The sequence below is a fragment of the Salvelinus alpinus genome, chromosome 14, assembly GCF_045679555.1.
Source record: "Salvelinus alpinus chromosome 14, SLU_Salpinus.1, whole genome shotgun sequence".
In the NCBI taxonomy this organism is placed as follows: Eukaryota; Metazoa; Chordata; class Actinopteri; order Salmoniformes; family Salmonidae; genus Salvelinus; species Salvelinus alpinus.
The window spans coordinates 46,956,302-46,978,125 of NC_092099.1; the positions used below are offsets into that span (position 1 = coordinate 46,956,302).

Genomic DNA, 21,824 nt, shown 5'->3' on the forward strand with positions numbered 1-21,824 from the left:
TGCATACTATGCTTTGTTATCAGAAAGCCCTTTTGTTCTCCATCTGATAACCAGAATTAGGTCTGAGACGAGACAGAGTCAACTCTATGAGAAGTCCATACAATGACAGATGGGAAATTATTGAGGGAAAGTGGATACGTAGTCAGTAGCAAAACTGAATGCATTCAACCGAAATGTGTCTTCCACATTTAAGCCAACCTCTCTGAACCAGAGAGATGCGGGGGGCTGCCTTAATCAATGTCATCAGTGCCCGGGGAGCAGTCGATGTTGGAGGTTAACTGCCTTGCTCAGGGGCAGAACCTTTCACTCTTAACTGTTAGGCTACCTGTTGCCCCATAATAATATCAAAGTATTGCTTTCGACCATGCGTCTTCCTCTAATGATATGCTATTTTTTCTATTCAGCAACGTAACATGAAATATGTGGATAAGTTGCTGTCAATGCATCCCATCTCACCCTTCTTTTTTGTGTGGGAAACAAAACAAAAAATGTCAAAACTGATAGGGGTCGGAGTTCACCTCCTGTATGTGCTCCTGCTCGGGTGACTCTGTGCAATATTGCTGGGGTCCTCCTCCACACTGCGTCACCTGGGAAGACTTCCTCTCTCTCCTCTGCCCTCTTGACCAGGTCAGGCTGTAAGTCTGGTTTCCTCTGGGGACTGGAGAGAGATGAAACTCCAGACTCATCCCACTGAGAAGAGGCAGGGGTCCTGGTAGGTTTTGCCTGCCTGTCTGTCTGTCCCAGACTCTGTCTCACTGTCCTGCTTCTAATCTGTCTCACTGTCCTGCTTCTAACCTACTTAAAAATGTATTTGTTTGAATCAGCCTTATTCCTGTGTTATACATGAAATAACCATGATTGGCATAATTTTAAATTCACATCTCTGGCTATTAATAAAACATTGTAGAAATAGGAGAACAAAATCGTCCCCATTATAATGCTCAGAATTTGAGAAAATGTACCTTTAAACTCATATCTAACAATCTAACGATTGAAGGACAGGCTAGGTGGGCACAGCAACATCCAATCCTGTCATAAATTACATCATGTTTTCATAAATTATTTGTTTATTTAACCGTTTGTTCATTTGTGGGCTCACACTCGCACATGTGTGTGTTTGTGTGCGTGCAGAGAGGCTCCTGGGAGGGGGGTGTCTGTCAGTCACTCAGGGATAAATAGAGAGGCAGAGCTCAGAGTTTGTCAGAAGGCTGACCTGACAGGGTCACACACAGGACCAAGCAGGAGAAGGACCTCAGCATTTTGACCTTTTATTACAAATGGAGGAACACGAAGATGTTCAATACTGTTTTCAAGATAGAAACTCTTCTTGCAGAAAGGCTTCACCATTGACTTCAATTCACTTAGCAATCTACTTCTTCATCTCATTGATTTCAGCGGTTACAGTATTTTTGAACGTACTGGTGATCATCTCCATCTCTCACTTCAAGCAGCTCCACACTCCAACCAACCTGCTCATCCTCTCTCTGGCTGTGTCAGATCTCCTCGTGGGACTGATTGTGATACCAGTAACGACTGCAGCAATAATGGAATCATGCTGGAGTTTTGGGGAATATTTCTGTGTGTTTCAATTCTACATCTCTTTTTTGTGTACTTCTTTATCTCTGGGCAATTTGGTCTTGATATCTATTGACCGCTATGTTGCTGTGTGTGATCCCTTAATGTATTACTCTAAAATAACAATAACAAGAACGATGTGTTGTATATCCATCAACTGGTGTTGTTGTATCATATACGATGCTGCTATTATAAAAAACTTTGTAAATGTACAGGTACCAAGTAGGTGTTTGAAAGAATGTTTTATTATTGAAGAGTTTATGTGGGGTAATTTCATTAGCCTTGTAATTCAAATGGTTGTCCCTTGCTCTATTATTATAACACTTTATTTGAAAATCTTTGTGGTGGCCAGATCACAGGCCAGAAAGGTATTTTCAAAAGAGGCATCCAGTGAGTCTGGTGTTAAAACTGCACAGGAAAATAAGTCTGAGAGAAAAGCAACAAAAACTCTGTCTATTGTTGTTTTCAACTATCTCATTTGTTGGACTCCATCTCTCTTTACTTTCGTTCTATCTTTTTTAGGTGAAAATGTATCGTCATTCATCATCAGCTTTCTGCCACTTGTTAATTCCTTAATTAATCCAATCATTTATGCTTTATTTTATCCATGGTTCAAAGTGACAGCTAAACTTATTTTAACTGTGCAGTTTAGGTGTTCATAGTTCCTATGTTTTAATTCCCCATTTTGACAAACAGGTTTGATATGGTTTTGTTAAACAATTGTTGTAATTGCTTCTTTCATGTAACAATACTCTGGCATTACTTATCTCAGTGTTCTCGTCAAAAGATACATGTGGTGTTGATACAGAATGATTTGTCTGGATTGGAATAGAATGACTAGCAGAAGGCATAAGCTTGTTTTATAAAATACATTGTAGTTATTTTGGGTTGTATATTCCAAATACCAATGTCTGTGGTAGTTCCATGATATTTAATGATAAATAGTTTGTACGTTTTCTGAAAGCACATTTTGAGGATGTCATAAATCATTATAAGCTGAGTGTACAAAACATTAGGAACAACTACCTAATATTGAATTGCACCCCCTTTTGCCCTCAATTCAGCCTGAATTCGTCAGGGAATGGACTCTACAAGGTGTCGAAAGTGTTCCACAGGGATGCTGGCCCATATTGCCTCTAATCCTTTGTGCTGTGGGTGACGGACCATTCTTGATACACAGGAAATTGTTGGGTGTGAAAAAACCTAACACCGTTGCCTTTCTTGACACACTCAAAACCATTTCCCCTGCCACCTAGTACCATACCCCTTTCAAAGGCACTTCAATATTTTGTCTTGCCCATTCACCCTGTGAATGGCAGACATACTTAATCCATGTCTCAATTGTCTTAAGGCTTAAAAATCCTTCTTTAACCCGTCTCCTCACTTTCATCTACACTGATTGAAGTGGATTTAATAGGTGACATCAATAAGGGATTATACCCTTCACCTGGATTCACCTGATCAGTCTCAGTCATGTTCTGTACACTCAGTCGATATGTTGTTTAACATCGCCCTCTAGTGGCTCATTTGGGACACAACGCCTTAAACAAGTACATGACAGTTGAAATGTGCAATTCTGCATGATATCAGATAACATCCAAGTCTAACTCAATGGTGTATTGTGTAAGTAGTTGATTGTTATATTTAAGAATATGAATATGCAATTATGGTTAACACTTTATAATATTGTTCAGAATTAAACCATTTGTAATCATTTACAGTTTGTTCACCATTTATTAATCATTATTCCCACATTTGTTAAATATTAGTTAGCTAGGTATTCTCACTTTTACAAATGACAACTATATGGATTAATGATTAAACACAACTGCGCAGAAGTCTGAAGTAGACACTTCAACCTCAACATACTGGTTATGAACAGTACCACTACTCTCACTACATCACTGCTTCCAGGTCAGGGGTCACACCAGAGCAGCTCTCTCAGATGCTGTTTACTCTGAATGTATATAGAGAGTGCTGAAACTTTATAATAACACCTTGTATTAAAGCATTTAGAATGGATTAGTAAATAGTTATGTATCATTACTCCCACATTTGTTTTAGTAAGCTAGTTATTCACACATTTATACTTTTAAAGTATGTAATAATGATTCATAAGTTCATAAGATGTTCAATGAATGTAATTATAAACCATTTACTAATCATTAGTAAAGTCATTTTGCAGACCATAAACACATGACTTCCTTCAGCACACTACAGTGTGACTGTTTCAGAATAAAATGTTTCATTTAACATCCTCTGTGTTGTTGTGTGTTTATAATTTAACCATTGATATGTTCTAGATCATTTAGAGAATTGTCATTTTAAAGAAATGTTGCGGCCGCCATGACATTTGTCTTTATACATATTTTGTTATATATTTCCCTGTGACCTGATGCTGCTGACTATCAAGCAGTGTGCAGGCTGTTACTGAGTGAGTGAATAAGTTAGTTTGTGAGTGAGTGGTGGGGGTGGGGAGGGTGAGGGCGGGAGGGCTGAGTGAGTGAATAAGTTAGTTTGTGAGTGAGTGGTGGGGGTGGGGAGGGTGAGGGCTGGAGGGCTGAGTGAGTGGTGGGGGTGGGGAGGGTGAGGGCTGGAGGGCTGAGTGAGTGAATAAGTTAGTTTGTGAGTGAGTGGTGGGGCTGGGGAGGGTGAGGGCGGGAGGGCTGAGTGAGTGAATAAGTTAGTTTGTGAGTGAGTGGTGGGGGTGGGGAGGGTGAGGGCTGGAGGGCTGAGTGAGTGAATAAGTTAGTTTGTGAGTGATTGGTGGGGGTGGGGAGGGTGAGGGCGGGAGGGCTGAGTGAGTGATTAAGTTAGTTTGTGAGTGAGTGGTGGGGGTGGGGAGGGGGAGGGCAGGAGGGCTGAGTGAGTGAATAAGTTAGTTTGTGAGTGAGTGGTGGGGGTGGGCAGGGTGAGGGCTGGAGGGCTGAGTGAGTGAATAAGTTAGTTTGTGAGTGAGTGGTGGGGGTGGTGAGGGTGAGGGCGGGAGGGCTGAGTGAGTGATTAAGTTAGTTTGTGAGTGAGTGGTGGGGGTGGGGAGGGGGAGGGCAGGAGGGCTGAGTGAGTGAATAAGTTAGTTTGTGAGTGAGTGGTGGGGGTGGTGAGGGTGAGGGCGGGAGGGCTGAGTGAGTGATTAAGTTAGTTTGTGAGTGAGTTGTGGGGGTGGGGAGGGTGAGGGCAGGAGGGCTGAGTGTGTGTTGGGAGCACTGGTTGAGAGAGCGCTGCAGTTGTAGGTAGGATCTTTAGATTATCATTATGGACACACCTATTTCCAGTCCTTTTTCCATTAAACATATTAACACGCTAGAACTGATAATGCAGCGACAAAGCACTGTAAAATTACTTTAGGCGCTCTAAAGGCTTTAGATACGTAAAATCACTCAGAGATAATTTAAAGTAAACTGTTTTCTAATGTTGACTTTTCTAATGGGAAAACTGTAACAAACAGCTATCTAAGCAACTCACCGATCGCTGCAGCTGTACACAGCCCATCTGTAAATAGCCCATCCAACTACCTACCTCAACGCCATATTGTTTTTATTTACTTTTTTTGCACACCAGTATTTCTACTTGCACATCATCATCTGCACATCTATCACTCCAGTGTTAATTTGCTAAATTGTAATTACTTCGCTACTATAACCTATTTATTGCCTTACCTCCTTACTCCATTCGCACACACTGTAAATAGATTTTTTCTATTGTATTTGACTGTACTTTTATTTATCCTATGTGTAACTCTGTGTTGTTGTTTGTGTCGCACTGCTTTGCTTTATCTTGGCCAGGTTGCAGTTGTAAATGAGAAAATGTTCTCAACTGGCCTACCTGGTTAAATAAAGGTGAAATAAAAAAAAAATTAAATTAAAAATCTTAGTCCTGATTGTTGATGGTTCGCCTGTTTGATGGTTCGTCAGAGGGCATTGTGGGATTTCTTATAAGCTTCCGGGTTAGTGTCCCGCTCCTTGAAAGCGGCAGCTCTACCCTGGAGTTTCACCTCAGTGCAGATGTTGCCTGTAATCCATGGCTTCTGGTTAATATGTTCAAACGTTCACTATGGGGACGACGTCATCGATGCAGTTATTGATGAAGCCAGTGACTGATATACTCCTCAATGCCATCGGAAGAATCTCGGAAAATACATGTGGGAACCTAGTAGGCTAATATTTAACACATGTGGGAGTAATGATTAATAAATGGTGAACAAACTTTAAATGCCCTTAAATGGTTTATTACTGAATGTTATTATAAAGTGTGACCCATAATTGCATATTCTTACATTTTACCTTCACCTACTACAATAGACCATTGAGTGAGACCTGGAAGTTATCTGATATCATGCAGTATTGTACATTTCAACTCTGCTACACTTGTTAAAGGCATTGTGTCCCAATTAAGCCACTAGAGGGTAATGTTAAACAACATACAGTATGATCCATGACATCCTCAAAATGTACTTTTAAAATTATGACATACTATTTATCATTAAATATCATGGAACAACCACAGACATTGGTATTTGGAATATACATCCCAAAATAACTACAATGTCTTTTATAAAACAAGCTTATGCCTTCTTTTATCTCTTCCCAGTCATTCTAATCCAGATAAATCATTCTGTATCAACACCACATGTATCTATGATGACAACACGCAGTGAAGTAATGTCAATATGTTGTTACATGAAAGAAGCAATAACAACAACTAAACAGTTTTACTTAACTATGTCAAACTAGGGAATAAAAACATAGGGACTACGAACGCCTTAACTTCAACCATGTTAAAATAAATTTAGCTGTCACTTTGAACCATGGATAAAACACATTTTAAATTATTGGATTAATTAAGGAATTAACAAGTAGAAGAAAGCTGATGATGAATGATGATACATTGTCAATTAAAACAAAAAAAAAACAAAAAAATTGAATTGGAATCCAACAAATGAGATAGTTGAAAACAACAATAGATAGAGTTTTTGTTGCTTTTCTCTCAGATGTATTTGCCTGTACAGTTTTAACACCAGACACACTGACAGCCTCTTTTGAAAATACCTTTCTGGCCTGTGATCTGGCCACCACAAAGATTTTAAAATAAAGTGTGGTAATAATAGAGCAAGGGACAACCATTGTAACTACAAGGTCAATTATATTACTTTTGTAACACGTTAAGTGTTCAGAACACTTGGCCTACTCACAGGCCCTGAACCTCCCCTCACTGCTGCGGTGGGGGTTTATCCTGGCTTGGCGATCAACAGAGTTAACCAGATCAAAATACTTGTCTCTCCTGCCATTTCACCCCTGTAGGTCATAGGCCAACACTATCCATGTTTCTATAAACAGCAGTTTTGAGACCATGGCTCTCATTTTTGATGGCCTGTCCATTTCCTCCATATAGTGAACATAATCCATAGTGTTGCAGCATCCAGTGAGGAAAACTGCAAAGGCTTGTAAAGATTCAACCTTAATGGATTGGACAGACAGCTGAGAGCTTTCTCAATTTTACCTGTGGCAATTCTATATGCATCTCAAAAGTGATTTTTCAGAAGCCTTTTTTCCTCGGCATATGGTCAGCCTCCATATGTTGACAACTGTGGACTAGATGTCTGGGTTGTACCACGGTGAATTTCTCCAAAAAGTACAGACTGTCTTTGCTGTTCTCAGTCCTGCCTTCAATAGCATGTTCAAAGGCAATTACAAATAACCTGTAGTCTAGTGGGTCACCCTAAGAGGTGGTAATGAGGACAACTTTTTCTGCCTTACCAGAATTTTAGTAATATCAGTTTGGAGATGCATAATGTTGACAGTACTGTCCATGTTATCAGCTCCACCATGTATGTCTGGGTTGATAGCCTTCCTCCCCCAGTTGGAAGTTGCAGAGGACTATATTTAAAACAGGCAGAGCCTGTTTTAAAACAGGCTCTGCCTGTGTGTTAGTTGACCTACGATGAACAGAGCGGTATGTCGTGGTAGCACTTTGTTGCAATATACTCCTTTGACCCTGCCCCTGTGCAGTATGAGCAGATATCGTGAACAATGGGGATCCCAGTTCAGCCATGGTGTGTGACTGTGTGCTATGGATTCCTTGAACAGTCTGAGTGGTGGTGGGGAAAGTTTTGCTTTGAGTAACCTTCCCCAAGGTATCCTCAGGCCTTCCCATTGCTTTCAGGTATTCGTTCATTCTATCACTTTATATTATTTGTGGCTTTATACTCAGTGAAACTTATCACATTAAACTTAGCACTGTTAGCCAATATTTCAGTTTCAAGCTCTAATTCCTCCATTTGTCAATGCTTGTCATCTTTTCAATGTCTCAGATTTGGGCAGTAATGTTGCCTTTTCATCCTCCATCTTGAGCCTGGTGGAACATGTGCATTGCCCTGAGTAACTGCTGTGTTGTGATGCATTTCCGTGTTTTGATGAGAGATTGGAGATTTGTTTAATTTTTTATATTTTTTATGTAACCTTTATTTAACTAGGCAAGTAAATTAAGAACAAATTCTTATTTACAATGACGGCCCACCAAACGGCAAATGGCCTCCTGCGGAGACGGGTGCTGGGATTAAAAAATAAAAACTTAGCAAAAAAAGAAACATCCTCTCACTGTCAACTGCATTTATTTTCAGCGAACTTAACATGTGTAAAAATTTTATTAACATAACAATATTCAACATCTGAGACATAAACTGAACAAGATCCACGGACAAGTGACTAACAGAAATGCAATAATGTGTCCCTGAACAAAGGGGAGGTCAAAATCAAAAGTAACAGTCAGTATGTGGTGTGGCCAGTACTGCAGTGCATCTCCTCCTCGTGGACTGCACCAGATTTGCCAGTTCTTCCTGTGAGTTGTTACCTAACTCTTCCACCAAGGGGCCTGCAAGTTCCCTGACAATTCTGGGGGGAATGGCCCTAGCAATCACCCTCCGACACAACAGGTCCCAGACATGCTCAATGGGATTGAAATCCGGGCTCTTCGCTGGCCATGGCAGAACACTGACATTCCTATCTTGCAGGAAATCACGCACAGAACGAGCAGTATGGCTGATGGCATTGTCATGCTGGAGGGTCATGTCAGAAATCTGAACATCACCCCTGGTGAGACAAAACCGTGAGTCGTCAGAGAAGAGCACTTTTTGTTGGTCCTGTGTTGTCCAGTGACGGTGGGTTTGTGCCCATAGGCGACGTTGTTGCCTGTGATGTCTGGTGAGGACCTGCCTTACAACAGGCCTACAAGCCCCCAGTTTAGCCTCTCTTAGCCTATTGCGGCCAATATATGCACCGATGGAGGGATTGTGCATTCCTGGTGTAACTCGGGCAGTTGTTGTTGCCATCCTGTACCTGTCCCGCAGGTGTGATGTTTGGATATACAGATCCCATGCAGGTGTAGTTACATGTGGTCTGCCACTGCGAGGTCTCCCTGTAGCGTTGTCTTAGGCAACTCACAGTACGGACATTGCAATTTATTGCCATGGCCACATCTGCAGTCCTCATGCCTCCTTGCAGCATGCCTAAGGCATGTTCACGCAGATGAGCAGGGACCCTGGGCATCTTTCTTTTTGTGTTTTTCAGAGTCAGTAGAAAGGCCTCTTTAGTGTCCTACGTTTTCATAACTGTGACCTTAATTGCCTACCATCTGTAAGCTGTGAGTGTCTTAACGACCGTTCCACAGGTGCATGTTCATTAATTGTTTATGGTTCATTGAACAAGCGTGGGAAACAGTGTTTACATCCTTTACAATGAAGTTCTGTGAAGTTATTTGTAATTTTACTAATTATCTTTATCAGAGTCCTGAAAAAGCGACGTTTCTTTTTTGCTGAGTTTTAGTTCCCTTGTGTGTAAGGGACCCCCTAGATGACTAACCTTTTGACCATTAAAATATTGATTTTTGAGAATTATTTTTAAATGTTTAGAGATTAAACTGGTTTAAAATAAACAGTTGTTTCAAAGAAACACCACACACGCTCACATATACACCCCAACGAACTAATTTATCTTGTGTAGCGTGATAAACAGTGTTTAAATCCTTTACAATGAAGATCTGTGAAGTTATTTGTAATTTCCTAATTATCTTTGAAAGACAGGGTCCTGAAAAAGGGACGTTTATTTTTTGCTGACGTTTCTTTTTTGCACACCCCAACAAACCAATGTATCTTGTGTAGAGAGAGAGACAGACAGAGACAGAGATTTAATTAAAGGTAAATTACATTTTAGTTTTAAATCTTTTTAAATCTTTTTATTTTCTTCTAAATCTTTAGTTCAGAAATGCATACATACTATTATTAAAATGTTCTATGCAATATTAAACTATACCACTAACGTTTTTTTTTACTAAACCTCACATATTATTATTAAACAATATTTCACCTTAATTCCCAATAAATATTTTAATGTATAATTTTTCTTGTAGGAAAGTCTATTTTGCTCCTTGATCAGGGTTCTCTCTCTCTCTGCTTGTAACACCCATAGCTTGTAACCTGACACCAACCATGCAGCCTGGCCTCAGACACACACAAACACACATATCCCAAACAACCAATTTCTCTTGAGTGGAGAGAGAGAGAGAGAGAGAGAGAGAGAGAGAGAGAGAGAGAGAGAGAGAGAGAGAGAGAGAGCTGTCATTCAATAAAGGTAAATACAATTTTCTTTCAAACCTTTTATTTTCAGAAATGCAAACATATTACAATTATTAAAGGTTTACAATGCCTTTTAAAAAATGTTTTTTTTACAGTTATTTTTACCAAACATATAACTTATACATATTATTATTAAACAAATACTACACTTTAGAACTCAATATTTGTAAATGACTGTTTATTATTATTTTCTTAGAAAAGAAGGCATTTGATCCTTTTCAGGGTCCTGTTCGAAGGAAAATACAATTTTCTTTTAAATGTTTAGTACAGAAATGCATACATATTTAAATTATTAAAAAGTTCACTCTACAATATTTAACTATAACACTCATGTTTTCCTCCTTTACAGAACCTATTGTAACCCGACACCCCCATCAGTCTCCAAATCCCAGGTTTCATGCTGTGAGGGCTTCAGACATTGCATCTTCCACGCTGGCTTTCCATGGCCTTCCAGGTTCCGTATGTTCTCTTTTTGATGGTAGATCAACCTTCTTCCCGTTAAGCCCAAGTTTTGTCTTTAGGACATAAGTGACCATCTTCGTAAATGTTCACGATGGTGGAAAAACTGCTGCACTTGTTTCATCATATCAAGCACCTTAAACCAATCTCGACACTTGAAGCTAAAAACAGGTACAAAATAGTTGACCTCTGTGCAAGCATTTGAACATACATTCGAACTAACAGATTTGAGGGCATTTGCTCTATTGAATTTAGAACAACCTAAAATTGTCACTTTGGAATCTGAACTATATGCTACTGAAGAGATTCGAATGGCTTTCAAATCATCTCGCCCGCAGACTTCCTCTTCCAATGTGTACCCAGGCTGGGATGTTCTACTCAGGGCCTGTTCGATCTGATGTAGAGCAAGTCTTAAGCCATTCTCTCATGTGAAACGCTGGAGAAAAATGCCCAGTTTTTCAATCAATCAATCAATCAATCAATCAATCAAATGTTATTTGTCATGTGAACCGAATACAACATTGAAATGCTTTCTTACTAGCCCATAACCAACAAGGCAGATTTAAGAAAAATAACTGTTAAGTAAAAAATAGACAAGTAAAAAATTAAAATAACAAATCATTAAAGAGCAGCAGTAAAATAACAGTAGAAAGGGTGTAGCGGTACAAAGTCAATGTGCGGGAGCACAGGTTAGTGGAGGTAATGCAGGTAATATGCACATGTAGGTAGACTTAAAGTGACTATGCATAGATAATAAACAGAAAATAGCAGCAGCGTAAAAGAGGGGTGGACCATGCAAAGAGTCTTATGGCTTTGGGGTAGAAGTTGTTGAGAAGCCTTTTGGACCTAGACTTGGCGTTCCAGTACCACTTGCCGTGCGGTTGCAGAGAGAACAGTCTATGACTAGGGTGGCTGGAGTCTTTGACAATTTTTAGGGCCTTTGTTTGACACTGCCAAGTATAGAGGTCTTGGATGTCAAAAAGCTTGGCCCCAGTGATGTACTGGGCCGTACGCACTACCCTCTGTAGTGCCTTGCGGTCGAAGGCCGAGTAGTTGCCTTACCAGGCAGTGATGCAACCAGTCAGGATGCTCTCGATGGTGCAGCTGTAGAACTTTTTGAGGATCTGAGGACCCATGCAAAATCTTTTCAGTCTCCTGAGGGGGAATAGGCTTTGTCGTTCCCTCTTCATGACTGTCTTGGTGTGTTTGGAACATTATAGTTTGTTGTTGAAGTGGACACAAATGAACATGAAGCTCTTAATAACTTATTTGGGATAGGGGGCAGCATTTTCACTTTTGGATGTATTGGTGCCCATAGGGAACTGCCTCGTACTCTGTCCCAGATGCTAATATATGCATATTAATATTACTATTTGATAGAAAACACTCTGAAGTTTCTAAAACTGTTTGAATTATATCTGTGAGTATAACAGAACTCATATGGCAGGCAAACTTCCAAACAGGAAGTGAGAAATCTGAGAAGGGTCGATGTTAAAGTCATCGCCTATTCAATTCCCTGTAATATATGGATCTGTTTGCACTTCCTACGCCTTCCACTAGATGTCAACAGTCAGTAGAACGTGGAACGAAGCCTCTAGTGTGATGTGGGGACGGATGGCAGCTATTTGAGTCAGTGGTCTGGCAGAATGCTAGTTCCTGGTCATGCGCGCTAGTCATGGAATGACCATATGTTCCATTACTTTTACAGACATGAATATATGCTCCGGTTGGAACGTTATTGGTTATATATGATAACAACATCCTGAAGGTTGATTCTCTACTTAATTTGACCAGTTTATTCGACCTGGAATATAACTTTTTGAAGTTTTTAAATGTATTGTGTAACATGATGTCCTATGAGTGTCATCTGATGAAGATTATCAAAGGTTAGTGATTCATTTTATCTCTATTTCTGCTTTTGTGTGACTATCTGTGGCTAGGAAAAATGGCTGTGTTTTTTGGATTTGGTGGTGATCTAACATAAATATATGTTGTGTTTTCACTGTAAAACATTTTAAAAATCAGACACGATGGGTAGATTAACAAGATGGTTATCTTTCCTTTGCTGTATTGGACTTGTTAATGTGTGAAAGTTATATATTTCAAAAAAATATTTTTGAATTTTGCTCGCTGCCTTTTCAGCGGAATGTTGTGGGTGTTCCGCTAGCAGAACCCCTGGGCGAGAAAGGTTAACCTGCTCCACTACAGCTCTGTCGATGAGAATGGGGGCATGCTCGGTCCTCCTTTTCCTGAGGTTCACAATAATCACCTTTGTCTTGATCACCTTGAGGGAAAGGTTGTTATCAAGGCACCACACGGGCAGGTCTCATCGTTGTCGGTGATCAGGCCTACCACTGTTGTGTCTTCGGCTATCGAAATTATGGTATTGGAGACATGCCTGGCCATGCAGTCATAAGTGAACAGGAAGTACAAGAGGGGACTGAGCACTCACCCCTGCGGGGCCCCCGTGTTGAGGATGAGCGTTGCGGATGTGTTGTTAAATACCATTACCACCTGGGGGCGGCCCATCAGGAAGTCCAGGATCCAGTTGCAGAGGGAGATGTTTAGTCCCAGGGTCCTTATCTTAGTGATGAGCTTTGAGAGCACTATGGTGTTAAATGCTGAGCTGTAGTAAATTAATAACTTTCTCACATAGGTGTTCCTATTGTCCAGGTGGGAAAGGGCATAGTGGAGAGCAACAGAGATTGCATCATCTGTGGATCTGTTAAATTGGAGTGGGTCTAGGGTTTCTGGGATAAAAGTGTTGATGTGAGCCACGACCAGCCTTTCAAAGCACTTCATGGCTACAGACGTGAGTCCTACGAGTCGGTAGTCATTTAGGCAGGTTATCTTAGTGTTCATGGGCACAGGGACTATGGTGGTCTGCTTGAAATGTTTTGGTATTATAGACTTGTTTTGGTATTACCATCTTGCCAGACGGTCAGCACAAGCTCGGAGTGCACGTCCTGGTAATCTGTCTGGCCCCGCGGCCTTGTGAATGTTGACCTATTCAAAGGTCTTACTCACATTGGCTACGGAGAGCGTGATCACACAGTCGTCCAATGGAGGGCAGGGAGAACTTTGTACGCGTCTCTGTGTTTGGAGTAAAGTTGATCTAGAATTTATATCCCTCTGGTTGCGCATTTATCATGCTGATCGAAATTAGGTAGAACTGATTTAACCTGTTATGGCTGAAGGGGCAGCATTGAGTAACCTGGAAAGAGGTGGCCATTTCAAACGGCCTCGTACTCAATTTTTGCTCGTACAATATGCATATTATTATTACTATTGGATAGAAAACACTCTCTAGTTTCTAAAACCGTTTGAATTATTTCTCTAAGTGAACCAGAACTCTTTCTGCAGCCCATTTCCTATCCTGAAGTGAGATTTCCAAAAGCGAGGTCTTTTTTCAAGAGCTTGTCTATAAAAGGGCATGTCACTTGGGACTATAGAAACACGTCATACACCTTCCCCTGGGTGTCAAGCGGAAGTGAGAGCAGAAATGACTTGATTATCTTGTTCTGGGATTGAATACATCCTCTTGGAGTGAGAGGTCCACCAATATTTTTTTTCCGAAGGCGCGAAGTTGGACCTGGAATCGCCTCCTGGAAAACCGTCGTTATAGGTGAATATGATCTCCGGCTTCGATTTTATTTGATACATGTCACAATATCATCCTAAAGTATGTTTTTTCAATATAGTTTAATTATATTATTGAAATTTATTCGGAACTTTAGACGTGATGCGTTGGAAGAATTTGTTCAAGAAAGAGAGGTTAGCGCCGCACGGCCAGTGTGCTTGCTAATTCAAGAGGGAAATAGTTCGTTCTGGATCCAAACAAAGACGGTTCTGGACAAAGGACCCCTTGTACAACATTCTGATGGAAGATCAACAAAGATAAGGACCCAATTTGGGATGCTATTTCATATATCTGTCGAACTGTGCTATCGCTACCGTTTGCCTTGAATCAATGCTGTTGTGTGTTAGCTATTGTAGTAAGCTAATATAACGATATATTGTGTTTTCGCTGTAAAACACTTCAAAAATCGGAAATATTGGCTGTATTCACAAGATCTTTGTCTTTCATTTGCTATCCACCATATATTTTTCTGAAATGTTTTATGATGAGTAATTAGGTAGTTGACGTTGGTGTCTGTATTTACTCTGGCTACTCCCGTGCTATTTCTGACTGTAGCTATGATGGTAGCTATGATGGTAGCAGTAATGTAAAACTGATTTATAGCTCAAATATGCACATTTTTCGAACAAAACATAGATTTATTGTGAAACATGTTATAGGACTGTCATCTGAGGGAGTTGTTTCTAGGTGATTTAGGTTGGTTCTAGGTTAGTTAGGTTGGCTTTGTGCATGCTACCTGCATGCTACCTGTGCTGTGAAAAATGTCTGTCTGTCTTTTGTATTTGGTGGTGAGCTAACATAAATATACGTGGTGTTTTCGCTGTAAAACATTTTAAAAATCGGACATGTTGGCTGGATTCACAAGATGTTTATCTTTCAAATGCTGTATTGGACTTGTTAATGTGTGAAAGTTAAATATTTAAAAAAAATAGATTTTGAATTTCGCGCCCTGCACTTGAGCTGGATGTTGTCATAAGTGTACCGGTCTCGGGCTTGCAGCCCTAACAGGTTTAAGTTTCCCTGCATGAAAGTCCCCGGCCACTAGGAGTACCACCTCTGAGTGAACGGTTTCCTGTTTGCATATTTCCTTATACCGCTGACTCAGTTCGGTCTTAGTGCCAGCTCCCGTCTGTGGGGGTAAATAAACAGCCACAATTTTTTTTAATGAAAACTCTCTTGGCAAATGGTGTGGTCTACAGCTTATCATGAGATACTCTACTTCAGGTTAGCAAATTCTAGATACTTCCTTAGATTTTGTGCACCAGCTGTTGTTTACAAATATACACAGACCGCCTCCCTCTCGTCCTACCGGAATGTGCTGTTCTGTCTAGCCGGTGTAGTTTATAACCCGCTAGCTGAATGTTTTCCATGTCGTCATTCAGCCACGATTCGGTGAAACATAAGATGTTACAGTTTTTGATGTCCTGTTGGTAGGATACTCGTGATCGTACCTCCTCTATTTTATTGTCAAATGATTGTATGTTGGCAAGTAATATTGTAGGTAAGGGCTGCTTTCCCAATCGCCGTCTGCGGATCCTTACGAGGCACCCCGTCCAGTGTCCTCTATATCTGCGTCTCTTTCTCTTGCCAATGACGGGGATTTCGGCCTTTTCGGGTGTCTGAAGTACATCCTGTGTGTCCTGCTTGTTGAAGAAAATTCTTTGTCTAATCCGAGGTGAGTGATCGCTGTCCTTATATCCAGAAGCTCTTTTTTGCTGTAAGATACGGTGGCAGAAACATTATCTACAAAATAAGTTAAAAATAACGCAAAAACCCCCCACATAATAGCACAATTAGTTAGTCGCCTGTAAAACGGCTGCCATTTCTTCCAGCTCGCGCTGCACGTATTCCAGTCTGGTAGAGTCTAACCATTCATGACATGCTGCTCAACCCCGTCCGCCAGTTTGGTCCTTATTTAAATTGTTACCATTTCAATGTGTGGCCACGGCTCCACGTTTTCTGGTCTTCTAGTTTTAAACCATTTTACAGGCCAGTACCAACCCGGCAATGTACTGGTCTTAAGTAAATGTCGTATTTTTATGCATTCGCCTTAGTTGGCAGTTCCATCACGTTGCCACAATGCCTGTGCTCACGTAGGTGTGGTTACTGATTGGGTAAAACTTTCTATGACAACAACTATCTCATTTAGAAGGCTAAAATCATCTTGCTATCTTTTCACAAAGAGTTTCATTTTTAATCCTATCAGTTTTACAACATTTAGATGTAAACCCTTGAATGCATACACTTTCAGAGATACAGTTATTTAGTTATACTGTCCTTAATGATTTCACAAAACAACAACTGATATGACATGATTATTGTTTGTGAGAAATATTGTTTCAATGTCCAATCTTTTGATGTTAAAGTACTGGAAAGTCTCTCCCTTTTGTAACATTCCAGTATCAATTCTGCAAAGGCAAGAGATAGAAAGTTTATGACTGGTCTTTAAAGTCCTAGAACTGTCCCCACTCCCCCTCTTCCTCTCTGGTGGGAGAGAGGGGGGGGGGGTTCTCTTTGATCCTCACCCAGGAGGGAAAGTCATGACAGTACCGACATACATGAGGCCTAGCTGAGCCTTAATAATAGAGTACAGGGTTACCAGGTGTACATAACATTTCTCTCATAACCTGCCCAAATGGCCTGAAAACCAGCTTAATATAACATTTATTTATTTTGTATTTTTTTATTTAACTTCTAGTTCCTCCCAATCCCGGATCCGGGAGCACCCCCCACAGTAAAAAAGCTGACTAGCATAGCCTAGCATAGCGTCACAAGTAAATACAAGCATCTAAATATCATTAAATCACAAGTCCAAGACACCAGATGAAAGATACAGATCTTGTGAATCCAGCCATCATTTCTGATTTTTAAAATGTTTTACAGGGAAGACACAATATGTAAATCTATTAGCTAACCACGATAGCAAAAGACACCACTTTTTTTCTCCACCATTTTTTTCCTGCATCAGTAGCTATCACTAATTCGACTAAATAAAGATATATATAGCCACTAACCAAGAAACAACTTCATAAGATGACAGTCTGATAACATATTCATGGTATAGGATAGTTTTTTTTAGAAAAATGTGCATATTTCAGGTATAAATCACATTTCTACATTGCAGCTGCAATCTGAAATAGCGTTGGAAGCAGCCGGAATAATTACAGTGACCGACGTCAATTACCAAAATACTCATCCTAAAACATTTCTGAAAAATACACAGCATACAGCAATCGAAAGACACAGATCTTGTGAATCCAGACAATGTTTCAGATTTTCTAAGTGTTTTACAGGGAAGACACAATATGTAAATCTATTAGCTAACCACGATAGCAAAAGACACCACTTTTTTTCTCCACCATTTTTTTCCTGCATCAGTAGCTATCACTAATTCGACTAAATAAAGATATATATAGCCACTAACCAAGAAACAACTTCATAAGATGACAGTCTGATAACATATTCACGGTATAGGATAGTTTTTTTTAGAAAAATTTGCATATTTCAGGTATAAATCACATTTCTACATTGCAGCTGCAATCTGAAATAGAGTTGGAAGCAGCCGGAATAATTACAGAGACCGACGTCAATTACCAAAATACTCATCCTAAAACATTTCTGAAAAATACACAGCATACAGCAATCGAAAGACACAGATCTTGTGAATCCAGACAATGTTTCAGATTTTCTAAGTGTTTTACAGCGAAAACACAATATATCGTTATATTAGCATACCACATGAGCTAACATCACCCAGCACTGAATCAAGCCAAAAGGGTCGATAACGTTATCGCCACCAAAATATATTAATTTTTTCACTAACCTTCTCAGAATTCTTCAGATGACAGTCCTGTAACATCATATTACACAATGCATATAGCTTTTGTTCGAAAATGTGCATATTTAGCAGCATAAATCGTGGTTATACAATGTAATCTGAAAAAACATTGCATGCATTCTGACCGGCGCCATCTTGGAGAAGCGCCTATTATAATAAAAAAACTATTCATAAACTTGACTAAAAAATATAAGTTGGACACCAATTGAAAGACAAATTAGTTCTTAATGCAATCGCTGTGTTAGATTTTTAAAATTAACGTTACTAGACATATAGTGTGCGTTGCAGCCAGACCAGTGCCTGCAAACATGGTGATCAAACACTATTACATTTTTCCACATAAATACGGAATAACATCATAAATAGTTCTTACTTTTGGACGAGCTTCCATCAGTATCTTGGGCAAAGTGTCCTTTCTCCAAAAGAATCGTTGCTTTGTTGTAAAACGACCTCCTCAACTTCCGAACTAGCAGCTAACGATAGCTACACGGCACACACATGTCCAAATCCTCAAACGCAATACTAAGGAAATTCAGAAAAATAGCAATATACTCGCATAAACTGATATAAATCGATTTCAAATAACTTATTTATGATGTTTCTAACACCTATAACGAATTAAATCACAGACGGATATATCTTTGGTCAATAAAGAGTGCTTTTGAGCATGCAATTCTGATGTCCCTTCTGCGTCCTGGCGAGCGGTCGAAAGGAAGGGACACGTCACTCCATCCCCTTTTATGAACTCTGACAAACACGTAGAGAGCCCATTCCACTTCTCATTGGTTACTGACATCCAGGGGAAGGCGGGTGCAGTTCATTTCCAGCCATAGGATATACACAGACTTTTAAACTGAACCCAGATCAGAGCCTAGTTTTCAGACCTCCGCAAGTCATGTCAGGAATTTCGCTGTAGATGGAGTTCTGGTTCACCCACAGACATAATTCAAACGGTTTTAGAAACTAGAGATTGTTTTCTATCCAATAGTAATAATAATATGCATATTGTACGAGCAAGAATTGAGTACGAGGCAGTTTAATTTGGAGATGCAAAAAAAGAAGAAGTGCTAACAGCGCCCCCTATTGACAATTAACATGTATTTAACTAGACAAGTCAGTTAATTAGAACAGTAAAAAAAAAAAATTCACACCCGTGGTAAATGGTCTAATAAACCACAGCTTTCAACCCATCAGCATTCAGGGCTCAAACCACCCATTTGGAGGAAAACCAACAACAAATTGTTCAGAGACAGAAATATTTACACGATTCTCTGAAACAGAATATTCAGGGACAACTGCACCAGTTCAAAACACAAATGGAATCTAACCATCAGCAAGTCATAATCTATCTTGAGGAGGAACAAAAACAGAGAGCAGAGGAGTCAGCCTTTGTTGTGAAGGGAGTGTGTTCTTATCTGAAGGAAGTTATGGAGGACATGAAGAACTCTCTCACAGGGGAACTACGATTGTTGATTTAACAAACTAAAAAGGACACCGTTAATGAGATGGAAAAAGCACAAAAGGCCACAGACCTTCAAATGGAAGAGCTGCACCAAGAGGAAATGAAAGGCTTTTCCCTTCTGGACAAATCTTCTGTACCTCCCTTAGGTTTTACCTCTGCCACTGGCTTGGTCAGTAACGGAATAGGAACAGGTAGCACTACAAAACCTCCTATGAAGATACTGTTAAACAGAACTCCCGCTGAAACTGTCATGCCTCCTCTAGAGCGCTCCCTCCCTATCAAACTACTTTTCCCCACTTTTGGCAACCCAGAAGATGATGTTGATCCACTGTTTTTCTTATCTAAGTGTAATGATTTTCTTTCTATCCGGTCCCTTACTGACTGGGAGGTTCTTGCCACCCTCCGCAGTGTTCTCCATGGTACAGCAAGAGACTGGTGGGAGATAGCCCGTGAACATGTGTCAACCTGGGAGGAGTTTCAAAAAATATTCCTCTCAGCCTTCCTCTCAGAGGACTATGGGGATGAACTGGCGGAACGTGTTCGTAACAGAGTCCAGGGTGAAGCAGAGCCAATACGGGACTTTGCCTTCTCCTATCGAGTTCTATGTAGGAGATGGAAGGCTGACATTACTGAGCAGGAGATGGTCAAACTCATTCTCAAGAACATGATTCCCCGCCTTGCTAGTCAACTTCGAGAACGTGTGCAGAATGTGGATGATCTGGTGCGTCTGGGGACTCAGTTTGAGAAGGACTGGAAGCACCACCTTCAAATTAAAAACCCTGTTCCCTCATCCCAGTATACCCATAGCTCTCTGGGGGCTAAACCATCTCAGATATTTGTACCCAAGAGCCAAGACAAAAGTCCAGTGATGTGTTGGAGGTGTAAAGTCCAACATCCTCCAGGTTCTTGCCCGCTCTATGTCCAGCGTCAGGATTCCGGAAAAGGTCAGAAAGGACAGAAGACCGACAGTCTAGACAGACGTGGTGGCTTGCATACCATTGGGAACTAGCGTGGTGGCTTGCATAGCTCTCTGGTGGCTTGCATACCATTGAGAATAAGAACTAGCGGTCTTATTCCTATTCCGCAACAACTATTGGTGCCCCTGACTGTTAGGAACTGGAGAGGGAAGGCCAAAATTGATACAGGAGCAACTTACACCTGATGCAAGAGGCCCTGTGGCAGAACATGGCATCACCTCATGAGGAGCTACAAACATGGGAGGAGGGACCATTGTACTTGGCCAATGGAGAACCTACCACCCCTTTGGGCTGGATTAGTATAATAATACAACTGCATGATGAGACTATTAAACTTCCTGTGGCTATTCTTGCAGATTCAAGCCTTGCATTTGCTGTAGTCCTTGGTCTAGACTTCCTGTTCTTCAGTGGACTGACCATCTCGATGTCCGAAACCTCCTATCGGCTGCACTCCTCCCCTGGAAGAGAATACAAACTATTGCAAATCCTCTGTGTGATGACTGGGTTCATTCTTTATTGTATGAAGTTACTGTTTATTTGCTCTGCCATTGTTATTATATGAGGTATGCTTGGTGGGGTTACCAAGAATTGTGGAAGGACTGTGTTGTGATGTGGGATCTATAGGGGGTGTATTGTTTTTTCTCTCCACTGGCTATCTGGTCAACAGGCTACACTCTAGGCAGTCTCTTCTGCTGATGTGTGTGGGTCTGGTAGTGGTACTCTCGCTGTTCTACTAATTTTCTTTCGGCATGGTTAATACCTGCCTGGCGCCCGAACAAAATCTTCTTTACTCTTCTCTAATTAATACCGCTACAGAAGTGGGAAGGTAATCCAACCTCGCCACAACCTTGGCTAGCATTGTGGCGCGAATTCGACAGAAGAAATGGACATTCTAAAACCAAACAACGATTTATTCTGGACCAAGGACTCCTTGTACAACATTCTGATGGAAGCTCAGCAAAAGTAAGAAAACATTTATGATGTTATTTCGTATTTCTGTGTAAAATGTTGACTCCTATTCTCCGCCGTTTTGGTGAGCGCTGTCTCACAATAACGCAAGCTGTATGTTATGGTAAAGTTATTTTTAAAAATCTAACACAGCGGTTGCATTAAGAACCAGTGTATCTTTCATTTGCCATACAACAAGTATTTTTATGTAAAGTTTATGATGAGTTCTTTGGTCAGATTAGGTGAGAGTCCAAAATATCTCCGGACATTCTGGGAAAATGTTGCTACGTATTCAC

The 21,824-nt window shown here is 40.5% G+C and overlaps 1 protein-coding gene across 1 annotated transcript; it reads left to right on the top strand.

The window, feature by feature from the left end:
• The first annotated feature begins 284 nt into the window (after nt 1-284).
• Nucleotides 285-2,237, top strand: LOC139538265 (trace amine-associated receptor 13c-like). The gene has a single exon (XM_071340113.1). The coding sequence runs from the start codon at nt 1,278-1,280 to the stop codon at nt 2,235-2,237; it is 960 nt and encodes a 319-aa protein (XP_071196214.1). The 5' UTR covers nt 285-1,277.
• Nucleotides 2,238-21,824: the final 19,587 nt, after the last annotated feature.